This window comes from Passer domesticus, chromosome 2, assembly GCF_036417665.1.
Source record: "Passer domesticus isolate bPasDom1 chromosome 2, bPasDom1.hap1, whole genome shotgun sequence".
Taxonomy (NCBI): Eukaryota; Metazoa; Chordata; class Aves; order Passeriformes; family Passeridae; genus Passer; species Passer domesticus.
In genome coordinates, this window is record NC_087475.1 from 1,777,127 (window position 1) to 1,798,569 (window position 21,443).

A 21,443-nucleotide genomic window follows, 5' to 3' on the forward strand; every position below is an offset into this window, starting at 1 on the left:
AAAACCAAATCCTGGATCAGGCCAGGAGCAGGCGTGAGGCCGGAGGTGGCCAGAGCGGCTCCAGGCAGGGCTGCTGAGCCCTGAGCCCTGTGGGGCTGCCCAGCAGGAGCAGCAGAGCCCCAGAGCTGCTGCTGCAGGGCTGGCTGCGCTGCTCTGGGCTCTTGGGCTGCACAAAAAGCACCAGAGCAGCGTTTCCCCCAAGCCAGAGCAGGAAGCTGGCTCCCTTCCCATGGGTATTTGCCCTCTCACAGCTCCCTTTGAATGTTTTTTTTCAGCTGGAACATGGGAATTGCAGGTTCCCTAAAGCAGCTTAGAGGATCTGGCATTACAAATTCCGTACATAACTCGCCGGGTTGTTGCTGGATGTGCTGAGGGCTACATGAGCAGCAGCTTCTCTGGGGCTGGGAATGAGATGGGCTGCAAGGTCCCTCCCAGCCCAAACCTTTCTGTGGTTCTGTGATTCCAGGAATGGCTGAGGGAGCTGGGAAGGGGCTCAGCGTGGAGAAAAGGAGGCTCAGGAGGACCTTCTACAATTCCCTGACAGGAGGCAGTGAGGTGGGGTCGGGCTCTGCTGCCATGTCCCAAGAGGAAATGGCCCTAAATTGCACCAGGGGAGGCTCACATTGGAGATTAGAACAAGATTTTTCCCTCTGGAAGTGGTCAGGCCTTGGGATGAGCTGCCCAGGGAGGTTTGGAGTCACTGGGATTGTCCCAGAGGAGTCTGGATGTGGCCTTGGGGACAGGGTTTGGGGTGATGCTGGTGGGGCTGGGGTGGCACTGGGTGATCCTGAAGGGCTCTTCCCACTTTGATGATTCTGGGATTTGGACAACTGACAGACCAACATCCTTTTCCAGACTGACATAAACCACAGATAGAAATGAGTGATCAGAAATATGAAGTTGCATCTAAAGTATTTTTGTATGTTTTAGTCAGAATCCCAGACTGGTTTGGGTTGGAAAGGGCCTCACAGCCCATCCAGTGCCACCCCTGCCATGGCAGGGACGCCTTCCACTGTACCAGGCTGCTCCAAGCCCTGTCCAACCTGGCCCTGGACACTTACAGGGATAAGGGAACCACAACTTCTTTGGGTAAATATTTCCTGGAATCATCCTTTGCCTGTTCTTTGGAAGTGTTAAATAATCTGTGTGCCCCCAGGACTGTTCAGGCCTCAGGCCCCTGCTCATCCCTAGGGCCCATCTCTGTGGTTTTAAGGTTGGTTTTAGGCAAAAAGAAAAAAAAAAGAAGGAAAGTCAAGGTCTTCAAAGGTTCCTGGCCCTATTCCTATTTTTACTTCCTCCCAGCTGACTGCTGCAGTAAAGCTCCACACCATGTGTTCTGCTTTAAGCACAAGCTTAGAGTCACGTGCTGTGTAAGCCCCTCATTAACCAGGGAGCCCCTTCCTGATCCAGGCCCAGGGCACAGCCTGGATTTTGTGCTGGCTGGAACCAGCAGAGTCTCCTGAGGAGATCAGCCAGCTGCCCAAATTCCACCCCTGGGGCCTCTGCTCCTGGATTTTCTCTTTGTACGAGTTGTTCTGGCCTGTGAGCAGCACGGAGAGGCCGAGGATGCAAGTTCTCCTTGGCTGCTCTCTGCCCTCAGCCCCTGCTGGGCTGAAATCCCAGCCAAGTTTTCCCAGTAATTGTCAAGTCATTTTCAAGTAATTCCAGTTACTTCAGCCCCTAAATCCTGTGGGAGAGCCTCAGCCTTGCTCAGGAGCCTCCCTGGGAGTGTTCCTCTGGGTGTGGGACATGGTTCAGAGGTGGTCATGGTGGGACTGGGGGAGCTGGAAGGGTTCTTCCAAATGTCACCATTTTGGGATCAGGGAATCATCCTGCAGCTCTGCCAGGGAGTTCTCACTCTGCCAAAAAATATTCAATTTTTTTGAGGCCTTATTGATGTTTTCTGTAGAGGAGTAACAAACCAGTCTAGAGAACTCCTGGCATTCACAAATATAAAACATCAGAGAGTGGGGAGTGATTTTCTGGAAAGTGATTTGACCAATTACTTCGAAAATACAACTATAGTGAAATTAAATTATTAAAAACATCAGGTGAAGCTTTGGGAAGGGAATGCTTTAAATAAAAATGTGTAGTAGAAGGTGTCCCTGCCCATGGGTGAGGTGATCTTTAAGATCCTTCCAACCCAAACCATTCTCTGGTTCCAACAGTGCAATTTTTATGGAAATACCAATGTGAGACCTTTCCATGCAAATCCATCTTTATGACTCTTTCTTGGTTTAAATTCTGTCAAGCAGAAGTGATAATGGAAGTTCTCAGTATACCCAGGATTTTTCAGGATCTTATTCCTGGTGATGCCACCTGGAATTGCAGTTTTATGGTTTTTAACCAGAGAGAGACTGTGGGAAACTGATTTGTAGAAAATTTTTAAACTTTTATTTTTAAACTTGTTATTTTAAAAAAAATTTTCTGACTCCATCTCTGGGTCAGAAAAAACCATAATCCAACAAATAACCCCTCTCCTTCAGAGCTGGGAAAGGGAATCAGGCAGAGAAAGGAAAAACTAGAGTTTCTGGAAGGAGAAGCGAAGCGTGGAGACTCCCACCTGTGCCATCACTGAGTTTGTTCCCTGTTTTTTCCCTGGAGAGGTCCTACAGCTTAATTTTCTTCCCCTGAGGGTTTTGGGGCACTGGCCAGGAACCTTTGGCCAGCGCTGCCAGGGATGCCCAGGGTGGGATTTGGGGGCTCTGGGCAGGGCAGGGGTGGCACTGGGAGATCCCTGGGGGTCCCTTCAGCTCAGGAAATTCCCTGATTATTTGAAAATTAATTGCTTGTCCCCCTGAGCCTGCCCAAGTGAACACCCTGGGAAGGTGACCCAAACCTCCTTGCTGAGATGATAAAACGTCCCCTGTGATAAGGCTCTGTGTGCATTTCCATTTCCAGATAAAAACTCAGTTCAAGTGACTCTGTTCCATTGCTCTCAATGACAGCACTGTCTCAGTACTGAGAGTTTTAATTCCTTCCTAAAAATACTGAGTTCTCCAAGAAAACAGCTCCACAGCCTGGCACTGCTGGTGCAGGCACAAGGACAAAGGTGGAATTTCCCTTTTTGTTTCATTTCTCTCCATATGCTGACATTTGAGCACAGGTAAGAATATTGCAAATATTCATAAGTGGAGTTGTCAGAGACCAGAGCCAAAAAGCAGAATGGGAGCAGTGAAAGTGAAGCATTCCCTGAGCTACAAACGAGTTAAATATTGACTGAGATTTCAGAACAATTCCCATTTGTGTTTTGGTGAATCATTGACATTGCCCTGGTGGCTGTTTTAGAAATGAGTTTTAAAAGCTCTTAGAGAAGAGGAGCATTTTATAAATACAAAAAAAAAAAGTTTTTTTCATAATGGGGCAGATGAAACTCAAAACAAGCTCCAAATATACCCAAAATTCTTCAACAATTTCAAACCCGTGGTAAAAAAAACCAAACCAAACCAAACCAAACCAAAAAAACCCAAAAAAACAAACAAAAAAAACCAAACCAAAAAAAACACAAAAAACAAAACAAAAAACCCCCCAAAAACCCCAAAACAGCCCACCAAGCCCTGAGCAGAACCCCAGCTCCCTCTGCCAGGAGCTCCAAGGGATTCCCCAGGATCTGGGATCGCTCCTGGTGTCGAGGGAGATCAGTGGGGCTTACATTTCATTCCTGCAGAGTATCATTAAAACCCCTGTTTTAATTAGCAGAGCTGTGTTTCTCCTCATTTCCCACAGAACTGAGGTGCTGGGAAGAGCAGGATGGAGAACAGGAATTGGAACTTCCACTGGGAATGGAAATTCACTTTTATTCCATTTTTAAATGTTCTTGGAGGACACCTTCCCACTGCAGCTGACAGGGTTTATTTCATTCTTTCTACGTGGATCAAAACATCACATTTTATTCTATTTCTATTCCTTCTATTTCATTCTTTCTATGTGGAGCAAAACATCACAAATTTTTCTATTTCTATTATACTTTATTCTCTCTGTGTGGACCAAAACATCACATTCTATTCTATTTCTATTACATTTCATTTATTCTTTCTGTGTGGACCAAAACATCACATTCTATTCTATTTCTATTATTTCTATTTTATTCTTTCTCTGTGGACCAAAACATCACATTTTATTTGTGGTGAAAAAGCTCCCCAACCCTTTCAATATTTCACTTTTACATCTTGATTTAAATTAGGAATATCTTTGGCCAAGTATTTTCTACCCAAAGATGCACAAAAGGGCTTCTTTATGTTCAGTATTTCTTAGTATTCTTTAAGTATTCTTACTATTCCTTATTTATTTACTTATTGGTTTCCAGTACAAATCACACAATTTTATACATATAATTTATATATATTGTTTTGTATGTATTGTATACCATTTATATGTATTAATTTACATTACATATAATTTATAAATAATTTAATATTAAAAATTAGTTATTTCAGTAATTTGTTAGAATACAGATACTATTTATATGTATTAATTATTATATTACATAATTTATAATTTCAGCTTTGACTGAATCTATTACATAGAATTTATACACATATACAATTGATATGCATATAAATTTAGAAATATAAATTATAGTTTATATATACATACACATATATAGTTTACATACATACTATTTATATGTATTAATTATTATATTACATAGAATTTATAGTTTCAGCTTTGACTGAATTTATTACATATAGATTCTTGCATTGAATTTATACATATATATATAAAATTGATATGCATATCAATTCAGACATATAATTTATAGTATATATACATACTATTTATATAAATTATTATTTTACATAGAATTTATAATGTCATTTTTTACTGAATTTATTACATATAATTTCTTACACATAATTTATACACATATAAAATTAAGATGCATATCAATTTAGAAATATAATTTTTATTTTACATATACATACACATATAATTACATAATTTAGAGTTTATATACATACTAGATATTGTTATTTTACATAGAATTTATAATTTCAGTTTTTACTGAATTTATTACATATAATTTCTTACATAGAGTTTATATAGATATATATAAAATTGATATGCATATCAATGTAGAAATATAATTTTCATTTTATACATATATAATTACATAATTTATATTTTATAAACATACTATTTATATATATTATTATATTACATAGAATTTATAATTTCAGTTTTTATCAAATTTATTACATATAATTTCTTACCCATAATTTATACACATAAAATTGATATGCATATCAATTTAGAAATATAATTTATAGTTTATATACATACTATTTATATGTATTAATTATTATATTACATAGAATTTATCATTACAATTTTTACTGAATTTATTACATATAATTTCTTACACATGATTTATACACATAGGAAATCGATATGCATATAAATTTATAAATATAATTTATAGTTTATATAATTATATATAGTATATATAATTATATGTAATTTATAGTTTATATACATGCTATTTATATGTATTATTATATTACACATATTTTATAATTTCATTTTTTACTGAATTTATTACATATAACTTTTACACATAAAATTGATATGAATATCAATTTAGAAATATAATTTTTCTTTTATATATACATGCATATATAATTACATAATTTATAGTTTATATATATACTATTTATATATTATTTTACATATAATTTATAACTTCAGTTTTTACCGAATTTATTACATATAATTTTTTACACATAATTTATACACATATGAAATTGATATGCATATCAATTTATAAATATAATTTATCGTTTTTATTAATTTAGACTTATACAGGTAGTTTTTATATAATTTTTAACGCAGTTTTTGTATGTCTGCGCTGCGGGGTCGGTGTAAATGCAGCGCAGAGCAGGATGTCCCACAGAAATCCCCTGTAATCCCTTTTCCCCAGCGCCACGATCAGGAACACAAACCCCTTTTGTTGCAGTAATTCCCTGCCAGAATTCCCCAGGGATGTGAGGTGCTTTTGTCCCCAGGCTGAGCTGGGATTAGGAGCAGCAGGGAGGGGTGAGCCCGAATTCTGGGGCAGGATAAAGGGTTAAGAGCCTTTGGGCTGTGCTTGTGACCTGGGAATGTTGTTTTTTGTCAGGAAGGGATCACCTGGAATTTTTTTTCTGGTTTTATTCCATGGTTTGGAGAACAAACACCTGGCCACAAAGAGGGCCCTGCAGAATTCCCAGCACAGGGAGTTGGGAATTGCTGCTGGCAGATCCAAACCACTGAGCTGGAACTGATTGCGCCTGGCTTTGCTTAAAGGGTTCTGGGTTTTCTTCCACTGCTGCAAAGGATGGAAAATAAACTTGAAAATTGAAATTAGGCTGGGGAAGGATTGAAGGGAGTGATCAGAGCAGGCTGTGGATGCTCCCAGGGATGGGGCAGCCTCCCCACCCTCACAGGGAGGAATTCCCTCCTAAAAGAAGACAAAAATTAATGATCATCATCTGCTGATAATAAAAAAAAACCCAAATGGTGGTGACTCCAATCTGGTCTGAGCGAGACACAAACCAAGGACAACTCAAAATGCAAACCAAAATTGCAAAATGGCAATTACTCCTGTAGGAGAAGGATGCTCCCAAACTGGGCAAGATTAATTCCAACTCTGCTGAAGTGCAGCTCAAGTTTTTCAGACTTTCAGTCCACAATTTAATTTCCCATTTAATTTTCCCATGCTCTGCTAAATCCTGTAGCTATTGTAGTGTTTTTAAATGCAGATCTGGTGTAGGGAGACACATCTGAGAAAAGAAAGCTGCAATTTGCATTTTGCCTTTGTAATTTCATTGGATTTTAGGGATTTTTTTTTTTAAAGACCTGTAGAGAGCCATGGCTGTGGCTGGAAATTCCTGTGACACCATGAGGGGCCTGGCCCAAGGCAACACCAGAAAAAAATCAAATTCTGGGTAAAATCACAGAATTTGTTCATTTTCCTCTTTTGTAAAGAGTGCCTTCACACATAAACTTAATCTTTAATTTCTTAATTGTAAATAAGGTGAATATTAGTAAACCACAGCCTCTAATAATGCAATAAAAGACATCTCACATTTTAATTTTCACCTGCACTCCCTCGGTTTTTGCTCACTTTGCAGAATTCTCATTTAATAGTTCATTTATTTATCACCTTTATCAGAACTGGAAGGGTGTAGAAATAATGGGCAGGTTTTAACATCAAAATCCAATTGAAATGGGCATTTGATTTAAGTAGCAGGACTGAGTTTGGACCTTTTGTTTCTCATTATTTATAAAGCAACTGGCCACAGGTAAAAAGTTTAGTGCCATAAAGTTGCTTCTTAGTGAAGGAGAATTTCTCCCTCTGCATCAAAATCATGTAATGACTTACAGAGTAATTCAGTTAATTTCTGCAGTAATTACTTTCCCAGCAGCCCATGGGCAGCAAATAAATCAGGGAGAGGAGAAAAGAGCCTTTCTCTGTCCTGAGGCACACAGGGGAGAGGGAGCTGGATCCAGAGGGAAAATCCTGCCCTGGCAGGGTGGGCAGGGCTGGGATGGAATTCCCAAAAATCTGGGGCTGCCCCTGGATCCCTGGCAGTGCCCAAGGCCAGGCTGGGCACTGGGCTGGAGCAGCCTGGCACAGTGGGAGGTGTCCCTGCCATGGCAGGGTGGCACTGGGTGAGTTTTAGGGTCCTTTCCAACCCAAACCATTCCATAATTCTATGAAATTAAAGCTTCAGCCTCACTGTCCTCTCTGTTGTCTAGAGAGAATTAGAATTTCCAGGTGGATGTCACCCCCTGGAACTGTGAGCACTGCTCAGTACCTAAAAAAAGGGCTGAGGGAGAGAGCCCATAAAAATCCAACATCAATAATATGCTAAAAATAATGTGTCAGAAATATCCCGTAACATAAATAATATCCCATAAATAAATAATAAACATCCCATAACATAAATAACTTAAAGTCATAAATATCCCATAAATAAATAAATATGTTAAAAATATCCCATAACATAAATAATGTTAAAAATATCCCATAACATAAATAATATCCCATAAATAAGTAATAAACATCCCATAACATAAATAACTTAAAGTCATAAATATCCCATAAATAAATAAATATGTTAAAAATATCCCATAACATAAATAATGTTAAAAATATCCCATAACATAAATAATATCCCATAAATAAGTAATATATATCACGTAACATAAATAATTTAAATGCCATAAATATCCCATAAATAAAATGTTTAAAAAATCCCATAATATAAATAATGTGTTAAAAATATCCCATAAATATCCAACTTTTTTAAATCCTGGACGTGGCCAGAGCATTCAAAGGGCAATTTCCAGCTGAGAATTTTATTGAGCACACAAATCATGAAACCTGAAATAAAATAATGGCAGGAGATTGACTCCAACACTGCATGATAGCAAGAATATCAAATCCCAGAAACCAAAACAGAACGGGAAGAGTTAAAAATGGAATTGTGGGCTGTTAGGAGATCATCCATGGCCAGGATAAACCTGCCCAAGGTTGAAAATGTGAGGGAGGAAAGGTTTCCTCATTTCTGCAGGTGGGATCCCAGCCCAGGCCCTGGTTTAAGGTCACAGCAGCCCTGCCCTGCAGGAGATAAACTCAGCCTGGAGCCAATTCTCTGATCCCTGACCACCACCAGCAGCTCAGGGGAGTCCTGTGCTCCTGAAGCTGTGCAGGTGTAAAGGTGATTCATTTCTGTGCAGGTGTAAAGGTAATTCCTTTTTTCAGCTTCAGTGTAAAGGTGATTCCTTTTTGTGCAGGTGTAAACTTAAATCCCTTCTATGCAGGTCTAAAGTTAATTCCTTTCTTCACCTCCAGTGTAAAGTGAATTCCTTTATGTGCAGGTGTGAAGTAATTCCTTTCTTCACCTTCAATGTAAAGTTAATTCTTTATGTGCAAGGGTAAAGTTAATTCCTCACCTTCAGTGTAAAGTTAATTCATTTCTTCACCTTCAGTGTAAACTTAATTCCTTCCATCATCTTCAGTATAAAGTTAATTCCTTTCTGCGCAGGGTTAAAGGTAATTCCTTTCTTCACCTTCAGTGTAAAGTGAATTCCTTTATGTGCAGGTGTAAAGTTAATTCCTTTCTTCATCTTCAATGTAAAGTTAATTCCTGTGTGTGCAGGTGTAAACTTAAATCCCTTCTATGCAGGTATAAAGTTAATTCCTTTCTTCACCACCAGTGTAAAGTGAATTCCTTTATGTGCAGGGGTAAAGTTAATTCCTTTCTTCACCTTCAGTGTAAAGTTAATTCCTTTCTGTGCAGGTGTAAAGTTAATTCCTTTCTTCACCTTCAGTGTAAAGTTAATTCCTTTCTGTGCAGGGCTAAAGGTAATTCCTTTCTTCACCTCCAGTGTAAAGTTAATTCCTTTCTATCCAGGTGTAAAGTTAATTTCTTTCTATCCAGGTGTAAAGGTAATTCCTTTCTGTGCAGGTGTAAAGTTAATCCTTTCTTCACCTCCAGTGTAAAGTTAATTCTTTCTGTGCAGGTGTAAAGTTCATTCCTTTCCTCACCTTCACCTGCTCTCAGTTCCTTCCATCCCCTCCCCTGGTGTCTCCTTTAGGCCCAGCTTTGGCCAAAAACCTTTAATCCCACCAGGATTTTATAAAAACACTTCCGAAAATCCTCTGGCATTCCCTCAGCCCTGCCCATGGTCTGTGAATGGAGGTTCTGTTTGATTTTAAGTGAGGAGCAGATTTTTCATTCCTTTTTTGTTCAGTGCTGAGTTCACAGTGCCTGGATGCTGCTCTGAAGGTTTTTTCCCCTGTGTCCCTGAGGAGGAAGGAAACAACTTATAAATAAATAATAATGACTTATAAAGAATAATATCTTATAAAGAATAATAACTTATAAATTATAATTTATAAATAATAATAACTTAATTGGAGCAACCTGGGATAGTGGAAAGTGCTTACTTACTGAAAAAAAATGAAGGGAAAATCCCTTTTTCTTTACCTGAAGGAGTGTCCAGCTGCTGTTTTCTCACCTGTTTTGTTGAACTTCCCTTTGGGGATGTCACACACAGCGAGAATCAACCCTGGAAGTGCCAAAAATGCAATTTATCTGCAAAAATCACCAGCCACATTTTAATTTAAACACTTTTCCCTACTATTTTGCCGAGAAAATAAACAGCAGCTGAAATATCTGATTTTAGTGCTGGGTATTGGTGGGTAGGCAGAGCTTTGGAGTTGTTGAAAAGCAATTGGAATAATAAGTGGCAAAATTGGGACTTTCTCCCTGAAAATGTATTTTTAATTGCAGCTGCTGTATCTTAAAATTCAGCCTGGAATTGCAATTTCAGCATCCGAAGTGCAACATTTCAAGCCCAGTAGGTGGCATCACAAGGGTTCTGTAGAATTCAGTGTTTGGGTGTTTGTTCTCCAGCTCGTGGAATAAAACCAGAGAAAATTCCAGGGGATCCCTTCCTGACAAAAAGCTTTGGACTGGATGTGATCTGACTCAAATAGAACATAAAATGTTAATAAGTGCATTAGAGTTGCATTGAGTGAACAGAAATTACTTATAATTTTAATTTTTATGGTATTTTTTAACAGCAGTACTGTTGCCAGACAGAATTAATTTTGAATTTTTAAAACGTTTTATGTAGCCTCTATATAATTTTAATAGATGTAATATTTATTTTTTAATGTTGCCGAAACAGAAGTAAATTTGGTGGCGTTTTCAGTGTTTTAATCATGTAGAAATCTGCAGAAACACTGTACAAAAGTTTAAAAACCACTTTGTGTCCTCCAGGAGTAGATGGGATGTTTTGTTCATGGAATCAGAGTGGTTCCTGTTGGGAGGGACCTTAAGGATCATCCAGTGCCAGCCCCTGCAGGGACACCTTGCACTGTCCCAGGCTGCTCCAGCCTGGCCTTGGACACCTCCAGGGATGGAGGGGGGCATTGAGCAACCTTTAAATTACAGAAAAAATTAAAATTAAACCTTAATTTTTTTTTTTTTGTTAAAAGAGGGTATCTGTCACAGCACACTGCCAGAACATAATTGTGTCTGGAAAATAGACATGAAGGGTGTAGAAAACAGCAGGAGGGGCTGAGGGAGCTGGGAAGGGGCTGGAGAATTGCTGAGGAGCTGGGAAGGGGCTGAGGCTGGAGCAAAGGAGGCTCAGGGGCCCTTGTGGCTCTGCACAAGTCCCTGGCAGGAGGGGACAGCCGGGGGGGTCGGGCTCTGCTCCAGGGAACAGGGACAGGAGCAGAGGGAACGGCCTCAGGCTGGGCCAGGGCAGGCTCAGGGTGGAGACTGGAAAGAATTGCTGTATAAATAAAAAAGTCTAAATATCAATATATGTACTTTATAGAATGTATGTAAATATATATAAATTTTTATACAATTTAGATAAAATTATATATAAAAATTCATATAAAATGTATATAGAAACAATATAAATATATATATAAAATTGGCTTAATTTATATAAAATTATGATTAATTATTATATTATAAAATTATATAAATTTGTATACTTTATACAACTTATATAAATTTATTTAAAATTTATATAAAATGTAAATAAAAGTATATATAAAATGAAAAAAACCCATACATTTTAAAATAAAATGTATAAAATTTAATAATAAAATTATGATTGCTTAATTATATTAATTATATGAATTTATATAAATGTATGTACTTTATTCAATTTATATAAATTTATATAAATTTATCTAAATTATATAAAATTTATATATATAATAATATATAAAATTTAATATAAAATCTATATTAAAATATATAGAATTTATATAAAATGTAGGTAAATTTATATAACATTAACTATTGACTAATTATTATATTAATTATAAATTATGTATAATTTTATATAAATTCATATAATTTATACCACAAAAGTGGTCAGGCCTTGGGCTGAGCTGCCCAGGGGGGTTTGGAGTCACTGTCCCTGGGAGTGTCCCAGAGGAGTCTGGATGTGGCTTTGGGGACAGGGTTTGGGGTGATGCTGGTGGCACTGGATGGTGCTGAAAGGTTCTTCCCACCTCTGGAATTCTGGGATTGTGGGATCAGCCTGAGCTCCCAAGTCTGAATTCTGGGACTGTGGGATCAGCCTGAGCTCCTGAGCCTGAATTCTGGGATTGTGGGATCAGCCTGAGCCCCTGAGCCTGAATTCTGGGATTGTGGGATCAGCCTGAGCTCCCGAGCCTGAATTCTGGGATTGTGGGATCAGCCTGAGCCCCTGAGCCTGAATTCTGGGATTGTGGGATCAGCCTGAGCTCCCGAGCCTGAATTCTGGGATTGTGGGATCAGCCTGAGCTCCTGAGCCTGAATTCTGGGATTGTGGGATCAGCCTGAGCTCCTGAGCCTGAATTCTGGGATTCTGATTCTGGGATCAGTCTGAGCTCCTGAACCTGAATTCTGGGATTCTGATTCTGGGATCAGTCTGAGCTCCTGAACCTGAATTCTGGGATTCTGATTCTGGGATCAGTCTGAGCTCCTGAACCTGAATTCTGGGATTCTGGGATCAGCCTGAGCTCCTGAGCCTGAATTCTGGGATTCTGATTCTGGGATCAGCCTGAGCTCCTGAGCCTGAATTCCGGGATTCTGATTCTGAACCCTCTCAGGTTCCCCCTGCAGAGCTCCCAGCCCTGTGGGTGTCCCTGAGCTCCAGGGCCTGTCCCTGTCCCCTCCCTCTGTCTCCGAGCTCACCCTGGGCACAGCTCGTGGTGCCAAAGGCACTCCAGGTGCCACCACAGCAGGATCCACAGGACAAACATCTCCCTCCATCCTCAGGAGGACCCTTGGCCACCTCAGCTCTGCCATGGCTGGGCCAGCTGCCCAAAGTTCCTCTGATTTTCTTCTCAGAGGACCCTCAGGGAGCAGCGCACCCAGCACAGCCTGCCAGGCCCTGTGGATTCCCCATCCCTGGCAGTGCCCAAGGCCAGGTTGGATGGAGTTTGGAGCAGAGTGGGACAGTAGAAGGTGTCCCTGCCATGGCAGGGCTGGCACTGGAGGCTTTGAGGTCCTTCCCAGCCCAAACCAGTCTGGGATGGAGTTGGGTGCACAGCTGGCAGCACAGCTGGGCAAGGGCAGCAGGGTTGTGGCAGCTCCTGCAGCTCCAGAGATCCTTCTGGGAAGGAGCTGGTTCTTGGCTTCTTGTCTGCCTCTGTCAGGGTCAGGATTGAAGTGCTCCAGATGGCATTTTGTGTTCAGACTCAGATGTTTCTTAGTTCTTATCTGGATTGCAAACTGTGAGTTCTACAGCATTCTACTAACAAGATACAAAATGGCTAACTCTCTCTCTGCAAGGCCTGTTAAGGATAAACTGTCCAATTAAGAAATGACACCTCAATTATTTTCACTTTTAACCCAATACCCAACCACCCGTGCCCGCAATGGGGACTTTTTTATCCAATGACACAAAACCACCCAAACCCATGGAGAGGAAGCTGAAGAAGAAACAGCAGCCTCCACCCCAAACCCTCCATCGTGCTTTATATCTATTCCTGTATTCTAAACCCTTAAACTCTGAGTTTCCCACCCTGTGATATCACACACTTCTGTTCTAGCTACACATCTTTAATTTCAGTTTTATTATTGAATTTTGGAAGCTTCTCCAGGGCCTCAGGTCAATGCAGTGTTCTCTTGGGGGTCAGCAGCACAGAAAGTGTGGAATTCTCAGCAGCCATGGTTCCAGCAGGAAGGAGCTGGTGGCATCCAGCTCATCTCCAGATGCCCCTGCCTGCTCCTCCACACAGGGCCTGTCCCCAGCAGTGTCCCCAGGCTGCTGCTCCTGCCCTGGGCACAGCCTGGCACAGGGTGGGGTGCCCATTCCCAGCACCGAGGGGTCACCATGAGACTCTTCCCCTCCTTTTCCCCTCAGGGTGGGTAACAGCTGGCACCAGAGGCAGGATGAGACCAGATGCAGTCGTTGTGCATTAAAATGCACATTTAAATGCACTTTTAAATGCACATCGTCCATTCTAAGCCCTGCTGGCAGCATTTCAGGCTCAATTTTCCAAGATCCACAGCAGTTTTGTGTCTCCTGGCTGCTGGCAGCTGCTCAGCACTGCTCAGAGTGGGAGGAAAACCACAATGGCAGTGTTTGAGCAGCTCTCAGCTTTGCCACCTACAGAACAAGGCTTTCCTGACACAAACAAGGCTTTTCTAAGCCAGCAGTGCAGCTGACAGAATTTTTGAGAGTTCTCATCCCCTGTCAGTGCTGGAGGCACTCCTGTTTTTTCCCAGTGGTTGTGGAGCAGAAAGCACAAGGATTTGTCCAGGGAGGTTCCTCAGGTTCACAAGGAGAATCAAACAATTTATCCAGCCCTTGCCATGCATCCCTCCAGCTCCTGCCTGTCCCAGGCCAGGCCCTTCCTTCCAGCCATCGAGCTCTTTGTGAAGGTGAGACTGTGCAGTGTTTGTTTGTTTAAAAAAAAAAACCAAACTCAGCGTGACTTTTTGCTGTATTTGAGATATCTTTGATAGCACTGAGCTCTTTGTGAAGGTGAGCACTGTGCAGTGTGTGTTTGTTTATGCAGCAGTTTTGCTGTATTTGAGATTTGTTCGATGGCACTGAGCTCTTTGTGAAGGTGAGCACTGGGCAGCATGTGTTTGTTTATGAAGCAGTTTTGCTATATTTGAGATATCTTTGATAGCACTGAGCTCTTTTTGAAGTTGGGCACTGTGCAGTGTGTGTTTGTTTATGGAGGAGTTTTGCTGTATTTGAGATTTGCTTGATAGCACTGAGTGAGGGGAAAAGGACAAACAGAACTGGTTTGATTTGTGTGTCTTGTTGGGTTATAAGGGCTACAAATCCTAATGAATTAACCTATTAACTGTGAGACACTTGGGGTTTAACACTTCTGCCCCTGATTTAATCTTAATTTTAAAGCTGTGCTTTAGAAGAAACATGTGAAGGGCTTAAAAATGAGACCCCTGATCTCTTGCAGTGTTAACTAAGCCTCACTCAGCAGCACCTCTGCAAGACTTTGCCTCCTTTTAACAAAGCCTCTTAACAAATTGCAATATAAATTACCTCAGAGCAACACTTCCATGGCCACCTTCTCCAGGGCTCCCACAGCCCTTTAGGTTGAAATTCTAAATGAATTGATTTATTCTGCTTGTTCCCTTCAGTGCTTTAGACATCATATCTCTGTTTAGGCTGGTAAATATTTCCCTGTTCCTCTCCTGTGGTTGTAAGCTGATTTAACTCATTTTAATCTTGCAGTGACTCGTGCAGATTTATGAACACGTAGACAAATGAGGTGGAGGCTGTTTCCTCTGGTGGGACTGCTGTGATTTACACACAAATGTGTTTATAATTTGTAATTTTTCCAATTGTAGGCTGGCAGTGATGGGGAAAGTATTGGGAACTGCCCGTTCTCTCAGCGCCTCTTTATGATCCTGTGGCTCAAAGGTGTCATTTTTAACGTCACAACCGTGGATCTGAAAAGGTGAGCTTGTGATTTTAATTCTGACATTTTAACTGTGTAGCACAACTTTCCCAAAACAGGGATTTTAAATAGTGAGTCTTTTCTGCCAGGCTGTGAGAGCTGGGTGTGTCCAGCCTGGAGAAGAAACAGTTCTGAGGAGACCTTAAAGCCCCTTCCAGTGCCTCTTAAAAAGGAGGGAGAGGGACTTCTTATGGCTTTTTCTTTTCTAGAAAACCTGCAGACCTGCAGAACCTGGCCCCGGGCACCAACCCCCCGTTCATGACCTTTGATGGGGAGGTGAAGACCGATGTCAACAAGATTGAGGAGTTCCTGGAGGAGAAGCTGGCACCGCCCCGGTACCGCATTCCCAACCCTCAGAGCTGCAGGGGCATCCCAGGGCCTGCTCCAGCTCAGGGGGACGCTGAAACAGAGCTGGAATGTCACTGGGGTGTCCCCAGGCTGTCCCCAGGTCACGGCTGTGCTGTTCCCACTGCTGTCCTTCATCCCGAGCTCGCTGCTGGGTCATTCCCAGGGCATGGAATCCGTCCTGTGGAAACCTGACCTGTTCCCTGCTCTGACCCGGCCTTGTTTGAGGCTCCCCCCTCTTCACACCACACAGGCCATTGTGCTTCCTGGGTGCAGGCAGGTGGAAGCTCAGGGTGACCTCACTGCTCTCTAGAACCACCTGAAGGACACTGCAGGGAGGTGGGGTCAGGCTCTTCTGCCATGGCCCAGGTCACGCCCTTGAGGAAATGCCCTCAAGTTATGCCAAGGGAGGTTCAGATTGGAGACTGGAAAAATGTTTTCCCTTCAAGAGTGGTCAGGCATTGGAATGAGTTGCCCAGGGTGGATCACCATCTCTGGAAGGGTTCCAGCCATCTGGATGTGGCCCTGGGGACATGGTTTGGGGTGGGGATGGTGGCACTGGACGGTCTGAAGGTGTTTTCCAGCCTGGTGATTCTGGGATTCTGTGAAGCTGAGGGCAGTGAACACCTCAGTGCTGGGGCTCTTTGAGTGTCCACCAGGCTGCATATAAGGGTCTGAGTTTTGGATTTGTCCTCCTCCACCCCTGCAGCTCTTCCCACCTCACCCCAAACCCCTCTGTCCCTCTGTTGTCCCAGCATTGTGTCCCCTACCCCAGAGACCTTTTCTCCTCTGGGGTATCAGTCTGTGCTCCTTCTCAAGTAGCCAAACTTAACTTAAAGCAGGGAAGCAGCTGCTTGCCTCCACTTTTTCCCATTTTTCTCCATCCCTGGCAGCTCCAGCTCCTGGAATGGCTGCTGCCAGCTTGCTGATGGCCCAAGTGGGCTGAGGCAGGAGCCTGGAGAGGAGCAGCAGCTCCTGAGAGTGGGGATTTTCCCTGCACTCCACCTCATGGCAGGATCCACCTAGCAGGCAGCCTCACCTCTGGGGGAGACAGCCTGGCAGACACCCTGGGGTGTTTGGGCAGTGCTCGCAGCAATAACCATCAGGAAAAGATTATTTAGGTAGGGTTTAAAATAAGTGATTTTCAGTTTAGGATTTAGTTTAGGTTCCCCTTGAGTCCTGTGTGGCTCTATGTGGTCACCCTATAAATAAATATATATTAATTAGTGGAGACAAAAATAAAGGATAATTGGGTCACATCTTTTTGTTTCTCTGAACTTCTCAGGTATCCCAAACTTGCACCGAAGCACCCCGAGTCGAACTCTGCAGGAAATGACGTCTTTGCAAAATTCTCTGCATTTATAAAGAACCCGAGAAAAGATGCAAATGAAAGTAGGTGCTGCAGTCCTTCATCAGCCCTGGGAGGGAGGAACCAGACCTGTGCAGTTGTGGGACACTGCTGGAGATGTCCCATTTCCAGCTCAGCTTGAGCTGATATTCCAGAGGGTGGAGGCTTTGGAAATCTTTGGAAATCATCCTTTAAAGGAGGATTCCAAGAATGGTGAAAGCAGATACTGCTTGTCACCATGGCAGCACCAGTTCCAGCCTCTCCTCACTCCTTCAGCTCTGGGGTCTGCACCTTCCCCACAGCTCTGCCAAAAGCCCAGCCCTCTGGAAGGGAGGGATTCCCTATTTCCATAAACAATGAGAACTCCAGCCATTGACACATCCCTAAAGCACGACCCTCATGACCACCATGAATGGCCCTAGGCTGGAGGAAGGCAGGGTGAGATGAAATATTAGGGAGAAATCCTTTCCTGTGAGGGTGGTGAGGCCCTGGCACAGGTTGGATGTGGTCTCCCATCCCTGGAAGTGCCCAAGTCCAGGTTGGATGGGGCTTGGAGCACCCTGGGACAGTGGAAGGTGTCCCTGCCATGACAGGGGTGGCACTGGTTGGGCTCTGAGGTTCCTCCCACCCCAAACCTGTCCAGGATTCTGTCTGTCCTTCAGCTCTCTGTTCCTTGGGTTGGCTTTGCACACCCCAAAGTGGCACCCCAGGGACCTGCTCTTGTCACTCCAGCTGTGCTGCTCTGCCTGGCTTTGCACACCCCACAGTGGCACCCCAGGACCTGCTGTTGTCACTCCAGCTGTTCCACCCTACCCTGAGCAAGCCCTGGCCCCAGGGCAGGAGTCAGTGTGACTGTGCCAAACCCCGCCCCACAGAGGGGTTTGAGGAGCCATTCCTGGTAACACAGCCCCAGGATGGTTTTTCCCAGAACTCCCTTTAGCTCCTTAGAGCCCTTATCCCAGCATTAAGGTTTAAGCCTAGGATGAAGGAATTGCAGGAGCTGGCACAGCCAGAGGTCTGGGCTGGTGCCAGGAGACAGGATGCAGGAGTCGCTTGGTGTCACAGGGACCTTGGTACAGGCTTGAATGATCTTTTTATTGTCTTAACCCAGATTTGGAAAAATCTTTGCTTAAAGCCCTGAAGAAGCTGGACAACTATTTAAACAGCCCCTTGCCTGATGAAATCGATGCTTACAGCACGGAGGAGATCACTGCTTCCAGCAGAAAATTCCTGGATGGAGATGAGCTCACTTTAGCAGATTGCAACCTCCTACCAAAGCTCCACATTATCAAGGTTTGCATTTGATTTTTTAGCCTCCTGGAGAGAAGGGAAGCTCAGCAGCTGAAATCCTTTTCTAGATTGTGGAAACTTCCTCCCAAAAATTCCCTTGGTGGGGAGAATCTTAAAAACTTTTGTGCTAGGATTGAGAGATGGACGGGACTTTTGATTTTTGGTCTTTAGGTTGTTGTTTATATTTCTCTTATCAATAGTTTAGTACACCTCTGCATATCAGACTTAGAGTACAAAGAGGAAGACACCAAAAGTCACCAGACACACAGCTTGAAGGTCCTTTAAAGCTATTTTTTTTTTGTTCAATTAACTCTTAGAACATATTTTATTTCTACCTTTCTACCAATAACTAATTATTTGTCTGTTCACACAACATCTAAATGTGGTTCTTTCTAACCAATCACCCTATGCCTCCAACACTGCAGAAAATGGAGCAGATGAAGAACAAGAAGCAGATCAGACAATGCCCCAAATCCTCCATCTTGTCTCCCATCCACCTCCATACTAAAACCCCAAACCTCTGAGTGTTTCACCCTATGATAAACTCTACTACTGCCTATTTCACACACACAGCTTCCAATTCATCCCAAAATCTTGGAAGCTTTCTCCATGCAGGAAGGTTAAAAGCAGTGCTCTCCTGGGGGTCAGAACTTCTCCAAACAAGCAGAGAAATATTCCCTGTGCCCTGGCTTCCAACACTAGATGGCAGAGGGATCCTTTCTCTATTCTGGGAGCACACCCAGGGACACTGGGGCCGTTTCCTTACAGCACAGCCAGGGTGATCCTCACTTTGATGGCTGCAGGTCTGGAAGAGCTGTTCCATATCTGTGCTGACTGCAGTGGCTGAGCTTCTCCTGGCCACAGGGATGAGATGAGTGCTGGATCCAGGGCTGTTCTCATCTGCATTTCACATGCAAGGTGCACATGACCACAGCCAAGGAAGGTTACATTGTATTGTCCATCCCCATTTCTGTCTCTCCTGTATTTAATTTCCGACAGGGTGGACTCCACCCAGTGCCTCCCAGGCAGGACTGTGGAGCATCCACACAAACCTGAACAGCTCCAGTGGCCTGGGACTGGTGTTGTCACAGCCCAGAAGGCTGGAGAGGGGTTTTTTACAAGGACATGGAGCGACAGGACAAGGGGGAGTGGCCTTGAGTTGAAGGAGAGAAGGGTTAAATAGGGTATTGGGAAGGAATTTCTCCCTGGCACAGGGTGCCCAGAGCAGCTGGGGCTGCCCCTGGATCCCTGGCAGTGCCCAAGGCCAGGCTGGGCACTGGGGCTGGAGCAGCCTGGCACAGTGGGAGCTGTCCCTGCCATGGCAGGGGTGGAACAAGATGATCTTTAAGGTCCCTCCAACCCAAACCATTCTGTGATTCCGTGATTCTACTCTGCAAAGCTCTGGAAGAGAAATGACCACACTGGAATTCCACTGATTTTCAAACAACAAGGTCACTTCAGGAAGTTTCTTGTTAGACTCCTGCTCTGTCAGAGGATGAGGGATCCAATCAATCTCTTTCCAACACTTCCACAAATGAAAACTTTGCCCAGCCATGTTCTGGCTGATCCTACTGCAGAGAGCAGCCAGGGATGAGCCCTTGCAAACCTTGGGAGGCAGCCGGGGCCAGCATGGGGGAGAATCCCCTCGGGTCAGGGGAATGTCTGGAGAGGGACACAGGAGGAATGTCACACTGCCACATCACCCCTGCTGCCTGCAGGCAGGATCAGGGCTCAGCCAAGGGTTGTCTTCCCTGATAATTTGAAATTAAGGCTTTTAATTCATATTTTTCCTGTTTCTGTGAAAGTTTTCAAGTGTGGGCCAGTTTATTTCTGTAGGTTATTTTGTTATTAAGTTTGCTGGGTTAACCTATATCTCTTCCAGTTTGTTCTACTGGTCCACATGGCTTTGCATATCTTTGGCAAGATGTAGACAGAGATAGAGATATAGACACAAATAAAATCCTTCACAGGGAGTTCAGCAACTTTCCCCACCCCGTATCTTCTTTTTATGTCTCTCCCTCTTCTTTGCCCTTGGTCACCAACAACCCCAGACTCACGTGCTGGAAATAAAAAATGGGCATAAAGAGTAGGCTTGGGATGTTTGGGGTTTTTGTAGATTATATGTGAAATGATGTTTTTCTTCTTTATCCTTTTTCTTTTAATTAAAGGTTGTTGCTAAAAAATACCGAAATTTTCACTTCCCACCTGAAATGACAGGGATTTCCAGATACTTGAAAAATGCATATGCAAGAGATGAATTCACAAACACGTGCCCTGCTGACCAGGAGATTGAATATGCCTATTTGGATGTGGCAAAGAGAATGAAGTGACCTGAAGATGCCTCTGTTTATTGCTTCTGTGATGGACAACAGCCAAGCTGGAAAAGCAAAAACCAGCAGAGATTCTGCAGTGTGATTTTAAGTTCTGCTATTGGCCAATCCTTTTATAATGATTGTATTGCATTATTTACTCCTTCTTAAATTAAGTGTGTGTGTGTTTGTGTGTCTTGCACGCTGGAAAGTCGGTTGTCCCTTCCAAGGAAAAGGCATCCATCAATGGTAAAAGTTTGGAGTATTTGGGGAAGCAGTGTAGGTCACACACTTACAGCAGTACCACAGAATAAATCGCTGCATTTTGGGAAGAATTAGGCCTGTTTGAACATTTTGAAACTGTTGCTAGTGCTGCCTCTGGTCTGTGCTACATAGCTCTTGTCAAACCTCACCTCTGATGGTTTCAGGATGGATTCTCTCTGCTTCACTGCCCTGACCCAGCAGCCCCTGACTGACCCAGAGAGATCCCAAGCTGCAGCTGGGAGCACACGTGATGTGGCCCAGGCCGCTCCTCTGGGCTGGAGCCCTGCAGGGCAGCTCCACCATGGACAATTCCATTTCCCATTGCAGGAGTCTCCTTTGGTGTGGAAAACACAGAAAGGAAGGAGAATTGCTGCCTTCCCCTCTCTCAGGGCTGCACAAGTGCTCACATTTCCCTCCTGCTGCTCCCAGCAAGAGGAAC

At 43.1% G+C, this 21,443-nt stretch overlaps 1 protein-coding gene across 8 annotated transcripts; it reads left to right on the plus strand.

Moving 5' to 3' along the window:
- The first annotated feature begins 354 nt into the window (after positions 1-354).
- Positions 355-20,916, plus strand: CLIC6 (chloride intracellular channel 6). Of its 8 annotated transcripts, none has more exons than XM_064405516.1 (6): positions 355-555; positions 15,339-15,448; positions 15,658-15,783; positions 17,079-17,185; positions 18,253-18,434; positions 20,600-20,916. In XM_064405516.1, the coding sequence occupies exons 1-6, from the start codon at positions 469-471 to the stop codon at positions 20,759-20,761; spliced, it is 774 nt and encodes a 257-aa protein (XP_064261586.1). In that variant the 5' UTR covers positions 355-468; the 3' UTR covers positions 20,762-20,916. The 8 variants fall into 8 exon arrangements, with proteins under 8 accessions (XP_064261586.1, XP_064261629.1, XP_064261577.1 ...); XM_064405559.1 differs by lacking the exon at positions 355-555 and adding an exon at positions 878-919; XM_064405507.1 differs by lacking the exon at positions 355-555 and adding an exon at positions 935-1,089.
- Positions 20,917-21,443: the final 527 nt, after the last annotated feature.